The sequence below is a fragment of the Calonectris borealis genome, chromosome W (assembly GCF_964195595.1).
Source record: "Calonectris borealis chromosome W, bCalBor7.hap1.2, whole genome shotgun sequence".
Lineage (NCBI taxonomy): Eukaryota > Metazoa > Chordata > Aves > Procellariiformes > Procellariidae > Calonectris > Calonectris borealis.
In genome coordinates this window covers 35,488,812-35,507,663 of record NC_134351.1, presented here as the reverse complement: position 1 = coordinate 35,507,663, position 18,852 = coordinate 35,488,812, and the positions used below count along the sequence as shown (strand labels likewise).

Sequence of the window (18,852 nt, the reverse complement as noted above, 5' to 3'; positions counted from 1 at the left end):
GTATTAAAAATCCTTGGAGTGACTGTCTATGAAAGTCTGAGAAAATTAAAATGAAAAGTTATGCAAATGTGTATTACAGTGTCTGAGTTAGGTTCTCTTACAGGAACTTTCAGTGTCTTCTGAGCCTATGTAGAAGCCTTTGCTTTTCAAACTAATACTGAACTAAATATAGTTTTCAAATGAAGGAATACTAGACATAACTTTCCAATATAATTATTTTTTCATATGCTGTGGAAGTATGGAAATAAACTAATGAAATGTTAGGTACTGCATATTTTGTTTTTCCTTGAAAGGCAAATATCTTCTATGTGTAGCATTAAACATTACAATTTTATGACTGTGGTCCTGATCTGATGCCTGTTAGAGTCAGAGGAAAACAGAATTGGGTATTGGATCAAGCCATTTGAAGTTAGAGAAAATGTTTTGTGTGTTTGCCTGTTATGTTTTATTGTACTCATTTGAAGTATTTCATTTCAACCACCCGATGGGTGGGGACCTCACAATGGGTGCAGGCACCAATGCAAGTAAAGAGAAAAGAATTTGTTTAGCATTGTAATGGAAAAAGGGACTTCATCCAAAGGCTGAGTCCTAAAATAGCTCCATATTGGAGGTGGGATATTAGAAAGTGCTGAGCATTGGCTTAGTTCCCCCAACTGGAAGGGTGGGAAGTGTTATCTGTGCTTCTCAGTAGGAAGAGACTGGTGTTCAGCACTGTTGAAAATCTTGTACTTCACCTAATTCCATGTATACAAATGTCTGATTTCCTTCATATTAGCCTTTCCATAAAATCTTTTGGGTCCATTATATAGCCCTGTTCAGTCAAAACTCCTACTGAGTCCAGTGGCTGAAATCCTGATCCTTTTGAAGTCAAAGATAGTTTTTCCATTGACTTTAGTGGAATCAGAGTTTGATTTTATGAATTTAAGCTTAAGTAAAGTTTACAACATTGAGTCCCTCATTAGACTTCCATCTACCGAGCAGATTTCATTTCAAGCCTATGCTTAAGACTATGCTAGTCAGCTGTTAGCATTTATTTAAATAATCAGTAATTAACTTAAGCTTAGTTTTAAGCATTTACTTAAGTGCTTTGGGACCCAACAGGGGAAGGATTTTCAAAATACACAGGGCAAAAGATTAGCCCCTTTAGTCCTATTCCCTTAGAACTAATGAGAACTGTATTTGTTAAGGCCTGTGTTATCACAGAATCATTTAGGTTGGAAGGGACCTCTGGAGGTCATCTTGTCCAACCCCTCTGCTCAAGCCGGCCACCTAGAGCTGCTTGCTCAGGACCGTGTTCAGTCAACTTTTGAATATCTCCAAGGATGGAGACTTCACAACCTCTCTGGGCAACCTGTTCCAATGCTCAGTCACCCTCACAGTAAAAAAGTGTTTTCTTGTGTTCAGATGGAATTTCCTGTGTTTTAATTTGTGCCCGTTGCCTCTTGTCTTGTCAGTGAGCACTACTGAGAAGAGTCTGTCTCCCTCTTCTTCATTCCTTCCCATCGGGTATTTATATACATTGATAAGATCCCTATTGAGCCTTCTCTTCTCCAGGCTAAACAGTCCCAGCTCTCTCAGCCTTTCCTCATAGGAGAGATGCTCCAGTCCCTTCATCATCTTCGTGGCCCTTCTCTGGACTCTCTCCAGTATGTCTACATCTCCTTTGTACGGGGGAGCCCAGAACTGGACACAGGACTCCAGGTGTGGCCTCACCAGCACTGAGTAGAGGGGAAGGAGCACCTCCCTCCACATGCTGGCAATACTTTGCCTAATGCAGCCCAGGATACCATTTGCCTTCTTTGCAGCCAGGACACATTGCTGGCTCATGTTCAACTTGGTGTCCGCCTGGACCCCAGGTCCTTCTGTGCAAAGCTACTTTCCAGCTGGCTGGCCCCCAGCATATATTGAGGCATGGGGTTGTTCCTCCCCAGGGGCAGGACTTGACACTTCCCCTTGTTGAACTGCATGAGGTTCCTGTCAGCCTGTTGTAGCAGACATGCACAGCCTTTATCATAACAGGACAGCCTTCCTATCTCTCTCCATTGCATCTCTCTCCATTGCCTCTCTTATATCTTCCTTCCGGCAACGATCACATGTCTGCTCACAATTCCCTTCACCTGTTTCTGCTCTTGAATCAGCTGGTACTCATCAGGCCACCTCTTAATTCTTCTCTATATCAGCCCATTTCTCCAGCCTGTTGAGGTCCCTCTGGATGGCAGCATGACCCTCTGGTATATCAGCCACTCCTCCCAGCTTCATGGCATCTGCAAACTTGCTGAGGGTACACTCTGCCCCCTCATCCAGATCATTAATGATCATTAATGAAGATGCTGAACAGTATTGGCCCCAGTATCAACCCCCGAGGTACACTGCTAGTGACTGGCCTCTAACTGGACTTTGTGCCACTGATCACCACCCTCTGGGTCCAGTCATTCAGACAGTTTTCCATCCACTTCACTGTCCGCTAATCTAGCCCGTACTTTGTCATCTTGTCTGTGATGATGTTAAGGTAGACAGTGTCAAAGGCTTTACTAAAGTTGAGGTAAACAATATCCACTGCTCTCCCCTCATCCACCAAGCTAGTCACCCTATTGTAGTAGACTTTCAGGTTGGTCAAGCATGATTTCCTAAATCCATGCAGACTACTCCCGATCACCTTCTTGTCCTTCATGTGTTTGGAAATGCTTTCCAGGAGGATTTTCTCCATCACCTTCCCAGGGACTGAGGTGAGGCTGATGGTCTGTAGTTCCCTGAATCTTCCTTCTTGCCCTTCTTGAAGATAGGAGTGACATTTAATCTCTTCCAGTCTTCAGGAACCTCTCCCAATTGCTATGGTTGTTCAAAGATAATCGAGAGTGGCCTCACAATGACATCAGCCAGTTCCCTCAGCACTCATGGGTGCAACCTGTCAGGCCTCACGGACTTATGTAGATCCAGTCTGTTTAAGTGCTCCCTAACCTGGTCCTCCTCCACTGAGGATAAGTCTTACTTGCTCCAGACTTTCACTCAGGTCTCAGGGGCCTGGGATTCCTGAAAGCCAGTTTTACTTGTAAAGACTGAGGCAAAGAAGGCATCTAGTACCGTGAACTATTGAGTACCTTGCTTTTTATCAAAGCAATGTTGTCGAAGTAATCCCCTTTGCTCAGTAAACTCAATGGTTTGTTAGCAAGGTCAGCAACGTTACATTATTATAAATACAGATTACAAATTACAATGGCACGATTATTGTTTCAGTTTGAGAAGTGAACACATGTTTGAAGTAAATAAGCTCAGTAGGAAAACATGGAGCACATCCAATTTTACTGGGTTAACTGCTCTCAGAAAGAACTGTATAGAAAAACAGTTGGAAGATCCACTTTGTGCACTAAGGTTGATATATATGCTGATTCTGACACTGTATCATAAAATGACTTCCTGGATGAATTGCTCTTTTCTTTCTTGGCTCTTCTTCAAGTCTAGGAGTTGATGTTTTAAGGAAAGTACCTACTAGTGGGAGTTTCGTGATAAAGCAATAACAACACTAGAACTTGTTTGACAGCTCTAATATATAGTATGAAGGAAATTGTCTATACTACAGTACCTGAAATTCATGTCTATGTAGGCAGTCAACACAGGCCTTTCCAAAATGAAGTCCTATTTCTGCCCTAGACAACTGATCTGTTTTATAGAGCTAATTCAGACTCTTTTCATACAGGTAAATATCACATCAGCAAACCTTTGAGAATGGATTTGAAAGGATGGAGGCTGCTGTCCATCTAAAAGTCAAAAAATCTCACAATGACTTTGTGTGTCGTATGCAAAGGTTGAATGTGTGTATTTTCAGCTAACTCATGTGACCTCTTATCCATAAAGAGGTCCATGTAAGCTCATTCTGAGTAGACCTCAATGGAAATCTGTGAAAATTTGGCCTTTGTTAGGCTTCCATCAGTTGTGTAAGTGTTGACTGACTTAGTAATTTATTTAGTTATTCTCTGTCTCATCATCTCTCTAATTGTCAATGTCTCAATATTTGTATTTATAAAAAGACAACTTGGGAGGATTGAAAGTAAGAAAGCCCTAAGTTCACATGTAATGTACAATTGAGTCATCCAAACTGTGATTCTTTGTAAGTAGGATTTTAAAGACAGGCATGGCTGACTTTTTCCTTTATGACAAGAAATTACAAATATTTCTCTAGAATAACTTGGATTCTTTGGATAAAATTCTTTTCCTAGTGAAGTCTGTAGAAATTGTATGCTTTACTTCAGTGAGACAGGGATTTCACTCTTTATTTTGTCTGTGCATTCTTGCTCATTAGGACACCACACTGTCTTATGTACTGCAATTCATATTCTTGTTCATATTCAGAAAATATAAAAAGGCATTGCAAATCAGCAGACATCTGGATTTCATGCCTACCCCGAGTCCTGAAAGAGATAGTTAATGCCTCCTGGATCTGGAATGCAGCAATGACTTTGCTCTGGGAAGGATAGCAAGAAATGCTGTTAACCTCTTGAAACTGGGATTGCAGCCATACACAGAAGCTCCTGGCAGTATTGAGTTAATGTGACCTCTGCTCTTTAACTTATAATATGATTCCTCAATTAAGATATTCAAGCCACAGATTCGAGTTTTCTAAATCTCTTGCAAGCTGATTTTTCCCTTGAAAACAGTTGAAACAGTCTCCCAGACAAAAAAGCCAGAGGAGACAGGGCAGGGTCAGTTACTGGTCTTTTCTTTGCATCTGCTTAAATTTCAAAACAAATCTAATAGTATTATCTAGGTGCAAAACACACTCCTTTTGTGTGTATGTCTGTTCTAATGATATAGACAGGTTAGAAATATAAGGGTGTATGATTTCTGTTTAAAATATGTAGTTTTAAAGTTTTTCTGATATTGAATTATAAACTGCATTCTTCATTTTTCAATAATTGTGCTTTTAACAAAAATAGACAATTTAACATGTAGCTACTTAGTGCTGTTTATGAAAAAAAGCTGTTAACAGTTATTTCTAAAATTTCTTTGGGGAAGCAAAAAAAGTACATTTGCAAATTAGATACTCAGTTTATAATTGGAATTACTTCTTGTCCTGAAATGTTTTTCATTTAAAAAGCATTTTTCCCCAAAACAGTAATTGCTTTGGAGCAGCCAAAAAAGCAAATGATTTGTCCTATGAAAAGGCTCTTTGGCAGTCTTAGACTCTACTCTTCCCAGCCTCCTATATATCTTCAGAAAAGGTTATGTTTTCCAGTAATGTAGTTTTACCTCTTAAATAAGTCTGTTTTGTATTTCTTCTGACTCTAGAACAGGTCATATAAAAGAAGAAAAAATACTGGGGATTTTTGCATAGAAAGGACTAGAATGGAGCATCTTTTCAGCTAGCATACAAGATGGAGGGATATATTATCACGACTATAATATGCATTATTTAATTGCTTTACTGGAATAAGAATTAACTTAAAATCATAAGTGGGCAGCTAAGTTCTGAAAATATATGGGGGGGGAGTATCTCAGACAGATGAGGTCCTGATATAATTTTGTGCATCCTGTGCATGCTAGGAGATCAGGCCTGTGCCACTTACTGCAAGATTTTCAGAAAAGTTGTCATGCGGGCTAAATTTTAGATGAGCACTGTTGAAAACCATCTTAGATTTTTGGCATTGACCTCTTCTAATAGACTGGACTTAAGCGTAAAAGAATTCTGCATTCCTAGTGCGGAGAGTGACGCTAACCTATGCAAATGCGAACAGTTGGTGAGGAAGGAATGCTATGCAAGGTAGGGGATACTGCACTGTGTCTACTCCTCAAGGTAACAGCTACAGCTCCAGTGACAGTGGTAGGCTAGCTATTTCACCATGGTAAGACACCTTTAAGTGACTGTCTGGTCCCTGATATTTGGACTTTAAAAACCACCAGAGCGCCAATAATGCGCAGGAATGTGGTTCTGATGCTCATTGTGCAGTGCCCATATTTTTGAACTACAAAAGTGTAGTCTTTATAAAGCACAAAATTGAAGACCACTGTGTAATTTTCTTAAGTGATTTTTCTCACTAATTATAACTTATTTACTGTGCTGATTAGATGAAGCATCAAACCAAACAAGATAATTTGAAATATATGTTTTCTGAGATAGACATAGATATTGATATATAAACATATTAGAACAAAACAGTGTTGTCAAAGTGGAAACAAATTAATCAATACAATCAGAGGTAAAGATATAGGAAATATAGTATTTCTGCATTAAAGCTATATGCTCTGAAATTCCTGAAATTAGATGCAATTAAAGAATTACAAAAGCAAATAGTAAGATGTTATGATTAGACAATATCAGAATATAAGCATACTGACAATAATAACTGTACTGGAAAATTAAAAAACACACACAGGACCTGGACTTGAATCATCTATTGCTCTGTTTCTGTGTTGAGCAAAAAGGGAGGAATAAAGATGATGTCAGCTTTAAGCAGGCAGAGCACTCCCCCTTCTCTCTGTGTTGACAGAGTTTGAGACACATACCATACCCTCACGGCATATGTGATATACCCCTATTGCAAAGGTTGGAAGGAGGGAGTCCAGATATGTTCTGAAATGTCTGCCTGCAGCTTGGGAAACCTAATTACAATAAGAAATGTTTTGAAGGGTTGCTTACAGTTCCTCATGTAGGTGATCACAGGCTAATTCTGTAGTCAGGTGCCACCTTTACATTTATTTTATTAAGGTGTGAATTCCTTACATAGTCTAAGGTGGGAGAATGCTTGGTGCAATAACTACTTTAAAAACATTTAAATATGTATTTTATTATAGTAGAAAAACATAAACCACAGTGTTGGTGATCAGATTAGTTTGCCATATACTTAGTCATGTACTTGATTCAGCATTAAAGTATTTGCATGAAATGTAATGGTCTATGACGGACAAGTCAGATTTTTGTTCTCATGGTCTTTCACTCTGTGTGTGAATAAACTCATCTGTTTCTCTGGTTGAAAAAGTATATATCTCAGATTTTTAGCCTCCTAGATTTGTGACACTGTCTTGGATTTCCAGAAACGTGTTTTGCAGTGTGTTCTGAACTGTCAAGTGGCCAAAGAGCTACTCCTTTATTTTCAACTTCTGCCTGAGAAGCAGCCTCTCTGAGCCTGGTCATTGCAGTATTGGACATACATGCCCTTTTTCAGCAATTGATGTGTGCACCTGCAAATATTCAACATGTAACAACAGATTCTAAGGATGTTACAAATTTTAGATGGCACTAGATGAAGTTAGTAAAGGTCATGTACTGTGAAAAGACTAACATGCAACATGTGAGTAAGAACCTTCAATTAGCTTTTTTAAAAGTATGTTTAGGTCACCACCAGTACAACTTCCTGGCATTAGTGCATTATTGTTGGTATCTATTTTGTTTGGGTGGTAAACAATAAGATATGTTCCAACAATGCATATGCATTAAAAATATATATACACATAAGATGCAAGAAGAGAAAGGCACATATTCATTGCCTTGTAATTACTATTAGGCACAATTACCATTATTCTACGTAATGGGAAACTGAATCGAGTGAAGAGTGTAAAACTGAATGTGAAAACAGCAAAATTTCTATTACTGCATTTATTCTTTTTTCATTTATTTTTCTTATTTTATAAATTCAAGGATAAATTATAGCATAGTTTGATCTCATATTTATATAGACCCATTCTAAATTTCACGTTCCTTTTGACAGGCTTGGTGGTCAGTCATAATGTCACATATATGGTATTTGTATTTAACATAACCCAATAAGAAATAGGAATCCTCCATGAAATGGAATGTACATATTCTTCTTGAAAGAATTATGATAATTTCCACAAGTAAGAGCATATGCTTCTTGAGAACTTGAAATGACTACTAATATTTATTAAAACTCCTTCAAAAATTTCAAAGCTATTTCCTATTAGAATTAATGGGAAGTAGGCATCCCAGGTTCCTAAACATCTTCTAAATTCTCAACCCATATGGTCAGTGAAAAGCATTAGAGTAAATGAAAGAAAAAAGCAAAGAAAGGACATATTTATTGTCTTGTTCTTAACTCTTCTAGGACTATGTCGTGGTTTAACCTGGCAGGCAGCCAAATACCATGCATCCGCTCGCTCACTCCCCCTCCCCGGTGGGACGGGGAGAGAATCGGAAGGGTAAGAGTGAGAAAAACTCGTGGGCTGAGATAAAGATAGTTTAATAGAACAGAAAAAAGAAAATAATAATAATAATAATAGAATATACAAAATGAGTGATGCACAATGCAATTGCTCAACACCCGCGCTGACCGATAACCAAGTAGTGATCACTACTTCCTGGAACACGCCTACCATTCATATACTGAGCATGACTTCACATGGTATGGAATTCACCGTTGGCCAGCTGGGCTGGCTGTCCTGATTATGTTCCCTCCGATCTTGTGTACCTAGCTCAGTCAGTAGGCATGGGAGCTGTCCTTGGACTAGGAGGGCACTTAGCAACAACTGAAAACATCAGTGTGTTATCAACATTCTTCTCATACTAAATCCAAAACACAGCACCAGGAAGAAATTTAACCCTATCCCAGCCGAAACCAGGACAGTATCCAGCCCTTATTCTATACCATTTACGTCATGCCTAGGTCTCACATTTTTTTTTCAATACATTCCAATTAATCACCTCCACCTTACTTGTCTTTATATATATATATATATATATAGACACACAGATATCATTCCCTTAGTCTATGGGCCATCCCTCTAAAATGTCCACTGAGTTCATTTAGTCCACGACTTTGGGCTCCATCTGTCATAACAGTCTTTCAGGGCAGGAGAGATGTTGTGTGGTATTGGACTGTTGCATCCTGAAGCCAGTTCTGTTTTCCAGTATTGCTGCGTTTGGCCGGTTCTATCATCGTCACACTTTGCTCGGTTTCATTGGAGTTCATTCTTCATTTATCTGGGTGATTTTACTGCTATAGCAACCATAGAAATAATGATGATATACAATATCATATAACAATTGACATCATACAATTCAGTTCATTGGCTATTTTCACCCAAAATCAAATCCCCTTGAGGTACACACCGGATTTCCCCATCCTTTCGCATTACCCACCAAGTGTACCCAGGTCCTTCAGCAAAAGCAATCCCACGGATGGGTTTTCCCTTGCCAGAGGCAGGAGTAACCCAGACTGTCTTCCCCAGCATATTTCTCATATGCACGACAGGGACTTTATCCCCCTCTACAGCACGTAAGAGTCTTGACTGGGCAAGGCCAGCTTGATTAACAGATCCCCTGGTGTTGACTATCCAGGTGGCTTTTGCTAAATGTGTGTCCCAATGCTTGAATGTCCCACCACCCATTGCCCTCAGTGTTGTCTTTAGCAGTCCATTGTATTGTTCAATCTTCCCGGGGGCTGATGCATGGTAGGGGATGTGATAGACCCACTCAATGCCATGCTCTTTGGCCCAGGTGTCTATGAGGGTGTTTCGGAAATGAGTCCCGTTGTCTGACTCAATTCTTTCTGGGGTGCCATGTCACCATACGACTTGTTTTTCAAGGCCCAAGATGGTGTTCCGGGCGGTGACATGGGGCACAGAGTATGTTTCCAGCCATCCGGTGGTTCCTTCCACCATGGTGAGCACATAGCGCTTCCCTTGGCGGGTTTGTGGGAGTGTGATATAATCAATCTGCCAGGGCTCCCCATATTTATATTTCAGCCATCGTCCTCCATACCAGAGAGGCTTTACTCGCTTGGCTTGCTTGATTGCAGCGCATGTTTCACATTCATGGATAACCTGTGCAATAGCATCCATGGTCAAGTCCACCCCTCGATCACGAGCCCATCTATATGTTGCATCTCTTCCTTTGTGGCCTGAGGTGTCATGGGCCCACCAAGCTATAAATAATTCACCCTTATGTTGCCAGTCCAGATCCACCTGAGCCACTTCAATCTTAGCAGCCTGGTCCACCTGCTGGTTGTTTTGATGTTCTTCAGTGGCCTGACTCTTGGGTACGTGAGCATCTACGTGACGTACTTTTACAGTCAGGTTCTCTACCCGGGCAGCAATATCTTGCCACAACGCGGCAGCCCAGATGGGTTTACCTCTGCGCTGCCAGTTGTTCTGCTTCCACTGCTGCAACCACCTCCACAGGGCATTTGACACCATCCATGAGTCAGTATAGAGATAAAGTACTGGCCATTTTTCTCGTTCGGCAATGTCCAAGGCCAGCTGGATGGCTTTCACCTCTGCAAACTGGCTCGATTCACCTTCTCCTTCAGCAGTTTCTGCAACTTGTCGTATACGACTCCATACAGCAGCTTTCCACCTCCGATGCTTCCCCACAAGGCGACAGGACCCATCAGTGAACAAGGCATATTGCTTCTCATTTTCTGGTAGTTTGTTATACAGTGGGGCCTCTTCAGCACGCGTCACCTCCTCCTCTGGGGATATTCCGAAATCTTTGCCTTCTGGCCAGTTCGTGATCACCTCCAAGATTCCTGGGCGACTGGGGTTTCCTATTCGGGCCCGTTGTGTGATCAGTGCGACCCACTTACTCCACGTAGCATCAGTTGCATGATGTGTAGAGGGGACCCTTCCTTTGAACATCCAGCCCAGCACCGGCAGTCGGGGTGCCAGGAGGAGCTGGGCTTCAGTACCAACCACTTCCGAAGCAGCTCGAATCCCTTCATATGCTGCCAATATCTCCTTCTCAGTTGGAGTGTAGCGGGCCTCGGATCCTCTGTATCCCTGACTCCAGAACCCTAAGGGTCGACCTCAAGTGTCCCCTGGTGCTTTCTGCCAGAGGCTCCAGGTAGGGCCATTCTCCCCGGCTGCGGCGTAGAGAACATTCTTTACATCTTGTCCTGCCTGGACTGGCCCAAGGGCTACTGCATGAACTATCTCCCGTTTACTTTGTTCAAAGGCTTGTTGTTGCTCAGGGCCCCATTTGAAATCGTTCTTCTTCCGAGTCACTTGACAGAGGGGGCTTACGATCAGGCTGTAGTTTGGAATATGCATTCTCCAAAAACCCACAACGCCTAAGAAAGCTTGTGTTTCCCTTTTGCTAGTTGGTGGGGACATGGCTGTTATTTTGTTGATCACATCCATTGGGATCTGACGACGTCCATCTTGCCATTTTATTCCTAAAAACTGGATCTCCTGTGCAGGTCCCTTGACCTTACTTTGTTTTATGGCAAAGCCGGCCTTCAGAAGGATTTGAATTTTCTCTCCCCTTTCTCAAAAACTTCTTCTGCTGTGTTGCCCCATACAATGATGTCATCAATGTATTGCAGGTGTTCTGGAGCCTCCCCCTGTTCCAGTGCGGTGTGGATCAGTCCATGGCAAATGATAGGGCTGTGTTTCCACCCCTGGGGCAGTCTGCCGCCAAAGGGATTGAGAAGAATGCATTAGCGATATCCATTGTGGCGTACCACTTGGCTGCCCTTGACTCCAGTTCGTATTGGAGTTCCAGCATGTCCGGCACGGCAGCACTCAGTGGCGGCATGACTTCGTTCAGGCCACGATAGTCTACTGTTAGTCTCTACTCTCCATTGGACTTTCGCACTGGCCATATGGGACTGTTAAAGGGTGAGCGAGTCTTGCTGATCACTCCTTGGCTCTCCAGTTGACGAATCAGCTCATGGATGGGAATCAGGGAGTCTCGGTTGGTGCGATATTTTCGTCGGTGCACTGTTGTGGTAGCGATTGGTACCTGTTGTTCTTGGACCTTCAACAACCCCACAACAGAAGGATCCTCTGAGAGACCAGGCAAGGTGGACAGCTATTTAATTTCCTCCGTCTCCAGGGCACCTATACCAGAAGCCCACCAGTACCCTTTTGGGTCCTTGAAATACCCTCTCCTGAGGTAGTCTATGCCAAGGATGCACGGAGCCTCTGGGCCAGTCACAATGGGGTGATTCTGCCACTCATACCTGGTTAGGCTCACTTCGGCCTCCAATACAGTTAACTCTTGGGATCCCCCTGTCACTCCAGAAATACAAATGGGTTCTGCCCCTTTATAGCTTGATGGCATCAGGGTACACTGTGCACCAGTGTCTACTAGAGCCTTATATTCTTGTGGGTCTGATGTGCCAGGCCATCGAATCCACACATTCCAGCAAACCCGGTTGTCCATTTCCTCCACCTGGCTGGAGGCAGGGCCCCTCTAGTCCTGGTCATCATATTCGCTATCCACTTCATTTAAGTCCCTTTGTTAAGGTTGGAAGTGGAATCAGCCCTTCTACTCTGCCTGGGGAACTGCTCACTGGAGACTGGAGCAGCAGTTTTCCTGGGAGAACCCCCTTTTGTGGTTGTTTTTCCTTGCAACTCATGTACCCGGGCCTGTAGGGCTGAGGTAGGTTTTCCATCCCACTTCCTTGTGTCCTCTGTGTGGTCATGCAGGTAAAACCACAGGGTGCCCCGGGGTGTGTACCCACGATGTCTCCTCTCTTGAGCAGAGGGACGCTTGCTCCTAATGGCTGAGACACTGGCCCGTGCAGGTGGGGAGCAGGACATATCCTCTTTGAGTTGCTGGACCTCCTGAGACAGTTTCTCCACAGCAGAGACACAGGCCCGTAGGGAGGAAGAGAGACTTTCTTCATACTGCCGGAGTTGGCCAGCCAATTCATCCACCGTTTCTCCTCTCCATCTTTCCAGGTCATTACTGCCAATGAGTTTGCATGTGATGCTGGTGCACTCCGTACAAACCTCTGCCACATGGGTTAGGTGCATTTGACTTCATCTGGGTCTTTGGATAACTGCTCGTTGTTCAGGTCATCATAAATCACCTCCAGCACGGCCAATTCCCTCAGGTACTGGATACCTCTCTCCATGGTAGTCCATTTGCCTGGGCGATATATAACATCTTCCTTGAAGGGATACCTTTCCTTCACGCCTGACAGCAGTCGCCTCCAGTGACTGAGGACCTGTGTCCCTTTTCCAATTGCTTTGTCAATGCCCCCTTCCCTAGAAAGGGATCCCAGCTGTTTGGCTTCTTTCCCTTCTAATTCCAGGCTACTGGCCCCATTATCCCAGCATCGGAGCAGCCAGGTAACAATATGCTCGCCTGGACGACGGCTGAAATCTTTCCGCATATCTCACAACTCACTCAGGGATAGGGATCGGGTGGTTTCCTTCTCATTTAGGAGTTCTTCCTCTTCCTCCTCCCCTCCTCGTGATGGCCCTGCTTTTCCATCATCCCTTTCTAAATGACCTGACTTCTGCTTCCAAGATTTCTTCTTCTATACAGGGGCGATGGATACCAGCAAGGGTTGGTCCTCTGGTTCAGCTGTAGTACCTGTTGCTGGGGTTTGGGTAGCTGCAGTGCCTTTCACGGGCGCTGGGGTAACTGTAGTGACTGTTGCCGGGGTTTGCGTGGCTGCAGTGCCTGTGACGGGGGTTAGAGTAGCCACAGTGCCTTTCGCGGGGGTTTGAGTAGCCACAGTGCCTGTCGCGGTGGTTAGAGTAACCACAGTGGTTGTCGCGGGGGTTTGAGTAGTCACCGTGTCTGTTGCCGGGGTTGATCTCTGGACAGTATTCCTGAATAGTTGTTTAACCCTAAACAAGACCTGAACCACATTCAGGAGACATAGCAATATGAACATGCTTGTTTGAACATCCCAAGGATATTCAAAATTCTCAGGGAATATTGTGGACGTCTTCATGAAGAGGATAGAAGAAAAAGGAGTTTCTAAAGATATGGAAGGGAAGTTGAACAAGTGGGAGAAAGTGTCCCATCCTGTCTCCCCACTAAATTCATTCTCCGAGGTGAAGAGGTAAAAAGTGTAATTATTAATAGTTTCCAAAAGATAGCTCCCGAAGAACAGGAATGATGGCAGTGCTGAGTACAGGCTCGTGACCAATAATTTTATCATAACATAAACCAGTGTCACACAGTATAGCAAAGCAATGACCTTAATCCATTTCCCAGAGATGACCAACCCCACATAAAAACTGATAATCAGCAGTATAGACAGCCAGTAATGTGCTACATACCAAAACTCCAAGAACAAATCCAACAACTCTGAGAGCAAATAAACCAACATTGTGACCAGCGAGTACAAAAATGATATCATGAATGCTTATAACGAATTTGTTTTAACCCGTTCGGGTCAGATGTGTCGTTATCTCAACCCTTCGTGCCCCACGTTGGGCGCCAAAAAGGACTGTCGTGGTTTAACCTGGCAGGCAGCCAAATACCATGCAGCCGCTCACTCACTCCCACACACACACAGTGGGACGGGGAGAGAATCGGAAGGGTGAGAGTGAGAAAAACTCATGGGTTGAAATAAAGACAGTTTAATAGAACAGAAAAGGGAAAAAAATAATGATAATGATAGAATAGACAAAATGAGTGATGCACAATGCAATTGCTCACCACCCGCGCTGACCGATAACCAAGTAGCGATCGGTACTTCCTGGATCACGCCTACCGTTCATATACTGAGCATGACGTCACATGGTATGGAATACCCCGTTGGCCAGTGGGGCTCGCTGTCCTGACTATGCTCCCCCACAACACTTGTTTTGTTTTGGTTTTTTTTCTTAAGCTGAATGTCCTTGACTAGCAGGGTACTTAGCAGCAACTGAAATCATCAATGTGTTATCAACATTCTTCTCATACTAAATCCAAAACACAGCACTTGGAAGAAATTTAACTCTATCCCAGCCTAAACCAGGACAGACTACCATAGAGGTTTTGTTCATTAATTGTATTTTTGTTTCTTTGAAATGATAAAATAAAAAATCAAGAGAATCAAAACTTCAAGAGGTCAAAATACAAAAATAATCTGATTTTTCATACTTTGAGACTTTGAACTCAAGACAATACTGTTCAAGAATGTTGAAAGGTATGGAAATAAATTATTCACTCCTTATTTGTTTTACCTTAATATGTGGAAAGATTCCAATCTTAAATGCTCGGTAGAGAAGCATTTCCATAACTCTGAGAATATCGTGAATTGCAGCCAGTTTGCAACCATTGTCATACCAGTGACCCAAGCTATATGTAAGGTGCAGATGTTACTAATGGGGTATGAAGGAAGAGAAATAATCTTTGCTGTCTATCCTATCCTGAATAAACTTGTTCCTTATTCTTACCCTTAAATTCTTACAATACATTTAAGATAGTTGTACTTTAATTTGCAACATAGTTCAAATAGTAGTTTTCCATGACTAGAATAATATTCTGTAATAATTTTTATTGACTGACTAACTAATGGTGCATAAAAATAGCTTTTCTGGATGTGAGTTTTTAAAAAGGGATATCTTAAGGATTAATCATGCAATCTGTACTTGGACAAAATTCTCTCTAGAATTAATGGCACTTGTGCCTAATTGCACTATATGGGAACATGCCCAAGAAGAGCATTCTATGCTCAGAAAGCATTTGTCTTTATATTGTGCCATTAGTCCAAATACTATGTCTGGAACTGCATTTCATGACATGTGCTGATCCACTAGTTCTGTCTAGAAACAAGCTCTTCTATGTGTACAATATTTTTATTCCTTCAGATCAGTATAACAAACAACACTAAGAAAAAAATTTCTCTGAAAACTTCCAAAATTGAAAATACTGTAAATTTTACAAATTCTGACATATGGCCTTTAAAACTTGTTGTCATGGTTTAACCCCAACCACCAACTAAGCACCACACAGCCGCTCGCTCACTCCCCCCACAATGAGATGGGGGAGAGGATTGGAAGGGTAAAAGTGAGAAAACTCGTGGGTAGAGATAAAGACAGTTTAATAGGTAAAGCAAAAGCTGCGCACGCAAGCAAAGCAAAACAAGGAATTCATTCACTACTTCCCATCAGCAGGCAGGTGCTCAGCCATCTCCAGGAAAGCAGGGCTCCATCACACGTAACGGTTACTTGGGAAGACAAACGCCATCACTCCGAACGTCTCCCTTCCTTCTTCTTCCCCCAGCTTTATATACTGAGCATGATGTCATATGGTATGGAATACCCCATTGGTCAGTTGGGTCAACTGTCCTGACTATGCTCCCTCCCAGCTTCTTATGCACCTGGCAGAGCATGGGAAGCTGAAAAGTCCTTGACTAGGGTAAACATTACTTAGCAACAACTAAAACATTGGTGTGTTATCAACATTATCCTCATACTAAATCCAAAACATAGCACTATACCAACTACTAGGAAGAAAATTAACTGTATCCCAGCCGAAACCAGGGCACTTGTGCATCTACTGTTTTTATTTTCATTGTTGTACTGGGTTTACGTGCCAAGGTTTTGGTAACAGGAGGGTTTGCAGGGGTGGCTTCTGTGAGAAGATGCCAGAAGCTGCCCCCATGTTGGACGGAGACAGTTCCAGCCGGCTCCAAGACGAACCTGCCGCTGACCAAAGCTGAGCCAATCAGTCTCCTACAGGGCTATACTCAAAATCAACCAAGGCAGTGACAAGCTGTCTTCATTAAATTATTTATTTTAAGGTCCTTAAAAACTGATACTTTCCAAGGGATTCTGTGAATGGTCAGGTCTCCTGAAACCAGGTATAGCAACACTATCTGCAGCCACTGGGGTTGTGGAAGAAATAAATAATTCTAAGACAAAGAGTTCTGCTGAAAACTGGATAGATTGTCTTAACAGTTGAGACAAACATCTCATTAAAAGGACAAAGAACAGATCTATGAACTGTTATTTTTCTAAGCTATGCTCAGAAAATATTTAATTTGCTACCCCTAGCAGATGAAGCTGTTCATTAGACTAGAAAATCTGCACCCTGGTAAATATATACATTCATCAATTTTTAATGCTCCTTTCCTATGCTCTCAGTCCGAGGATGTTGATCTGCTTTTGGTAAGTGGTAGTGACCTTCATCTTAATAACGGGGAAAAAAAACAGTTCTTTTGTCTGATTGATATTTGTATAGAAGTGGTGGCTGAAATAAAATAGAAAACTTTACTATTAATATATTATAAAAAAAAGAATCATAATTTTTGAAATCTAGCAATATAGAAGACGAAGATGCACTTTTTGCACATATTCAAATTATGCATGTTAAAATAAAGCTTTCCTGTTGTTGGAGCTTGGAGTTTTGCTAGTGTGTAATCTTGTGCTCTTGAAGATGACACAGCCTTCTTACATTTTTTGGTGGCTCTCTGGATGTTTTGTCCTGCCACTCACAGGACTGGAGTTCTCGAATGCAATTTTTACAGTACAGCATCTAGTGCCTCAGAGTTAAAGATAAATGTGTAACTGCTTTGCTACCTAATACTCCTTGAAGTATGTTTTGCTATTACAAAAAGCAAAGTAGGCAGAGCACCATCTGCTGCTATAAAGAGTTCAGCATTCAGTTCTATTGGGGTGCCACTCACTGAATTAAGCATAGAATCCATTAATGCTTTCTTGTTTTTTCATTTGAATGAAAAGCAAAACAATAGGAACAGCATTTACATATTTCATCAGTTTTTCATATGGTCTGTTTTTCTACCCACAATAAAAGCAATCTTACTTGTTACTAGTTCAGTTACCCAGGAGATACTGATGTAATGGGTTACTATGGTGACAACTGGTCTCTTGAAGGATTGTAAATGATAGTTGACAGAGTTCATGAAAGCCACATGTTAAATGATTAATTTCTAGAAATTTGTATCAGCTTGTATTTCTTATGCACAAAGCATACACAGAAAGCTAATACATTTAACTGACTTAAAGCTAGTCAATAATATGTTTATTTTACTTACTTTAAAAGAATCAGAGGATAAATAACTCCCAGTCTGCTCAGTCATTGGCTACTCCAGTGGTTTCCATAGCAACTCCTACTCTACCAGGGCAAGGGACGGGAGGATACCCATCAGCCATCTCAACAACATATGGTACTGGTAAGTATCAGTGCAAGATGTAAAAGGTGGGGGAGGGAACAAGATGATGATAAATGTCTGTCTCGGTAGTAATGAATTAGCTAATGATTGCTGGGCTACACTGAAAAATTCATAGCTGATATGCTTTCACACTTCATTTACTTATTCTGTATCTGTCACTGACTTGAGACATATCTATTTAAAAAAAGATATTTTGTTTGAATGGAAAACTGCTTTGATAGATTTCTTCCATTGGCTTTAATAAGAAATGTAACTTACTTAAAAGAGACTTCTTAATCCTCTTAATACAACAGATTATTTCACCTAGGTCTTGAATGCACGTTCCTAAAGTCTTAAGGGTAGTGGGAGCAAGCGCTTTCACTGGTTTCAAAATAGAGTTCAATAAGTTTGTGGGCTATTACGTAGTTACCTAGAAGGGACTGGAAATGAAGCCCCAAGACATGCTTTCCAGTTCCCATGCACATTGCTACTGTATAAAACATGTTGGTATACATATCAGATGCTTTTAGAGAAGTGTCCTGGTTTCGGCTGGGATGGAGTTAATTTTCTTCCTAGTAGCTGGTATAGTGCTGTTTTGGATTTAGTATGAGGATAATGTTGATAACACACCAATGTTTTAGTTGTTGCTAAGTAATGTTTACCCTAGTCAAGGACTTTTCAGCTTCCCATGCTCTGCCAGGTGCACAAGAAGCTGGGAGGGAGCATAGCCAGGACAGCTGACCCAAACTGACCGACGGGGTATTCCATACCATATGATGTCATGCTCAGAATATAAGCTGGAGGGTTGGCCAGGGAGGGACGATCGCTGCTCGAGGACTGGCTGGGCATCAGTCGGCGGGTGGTGAGCAATTGCATTGTGAATCACTCATTTTTTATATTCTATCATCATCATCACCATCATCATCATTATTACCATTATTATTATTATCCCTTCCTTTTCTATTCTATTAAACTGTCTTTATCTCAATCCACGAATTTTACTTTTTTATTTGGTTTTCTCCCCCATCCCACTGAGGGTGGGGGAGTGAGCGAGCGG

General features: G+C 41.9%; 1 protein-coding gene across 1 annotated transcript in view; it reads left to right on the top strand.

Annotated features, from left to right (window-relative positions):
• Nucleotides 1-18,852, top strand: part of LOC142075032 (myocyte-specific enhancer factor 2C-like) — a 132,855-nt gene that overhangs the window by 90,908 nt on the left and 23,095 nt on the right. The window contains exons 5-7 of the mRNA XM_075136030.1: nucleotides 484-520; nucleotides 16,768-16,791; nucleotides 17,687-17,816. Of these exons, the coding sequence (XP_074992131.1) occupies nucleotides 484-520; nucleotides 16,768-16,791; nucleotides 17,687-17,816 (191 nt within the window). The remainder of the gene's footprint in view (nucleotides 1-483; nucleotides 521-16,767; nucleotides 16,792-17,686; nucleotides 17,817-18,852) is intronic.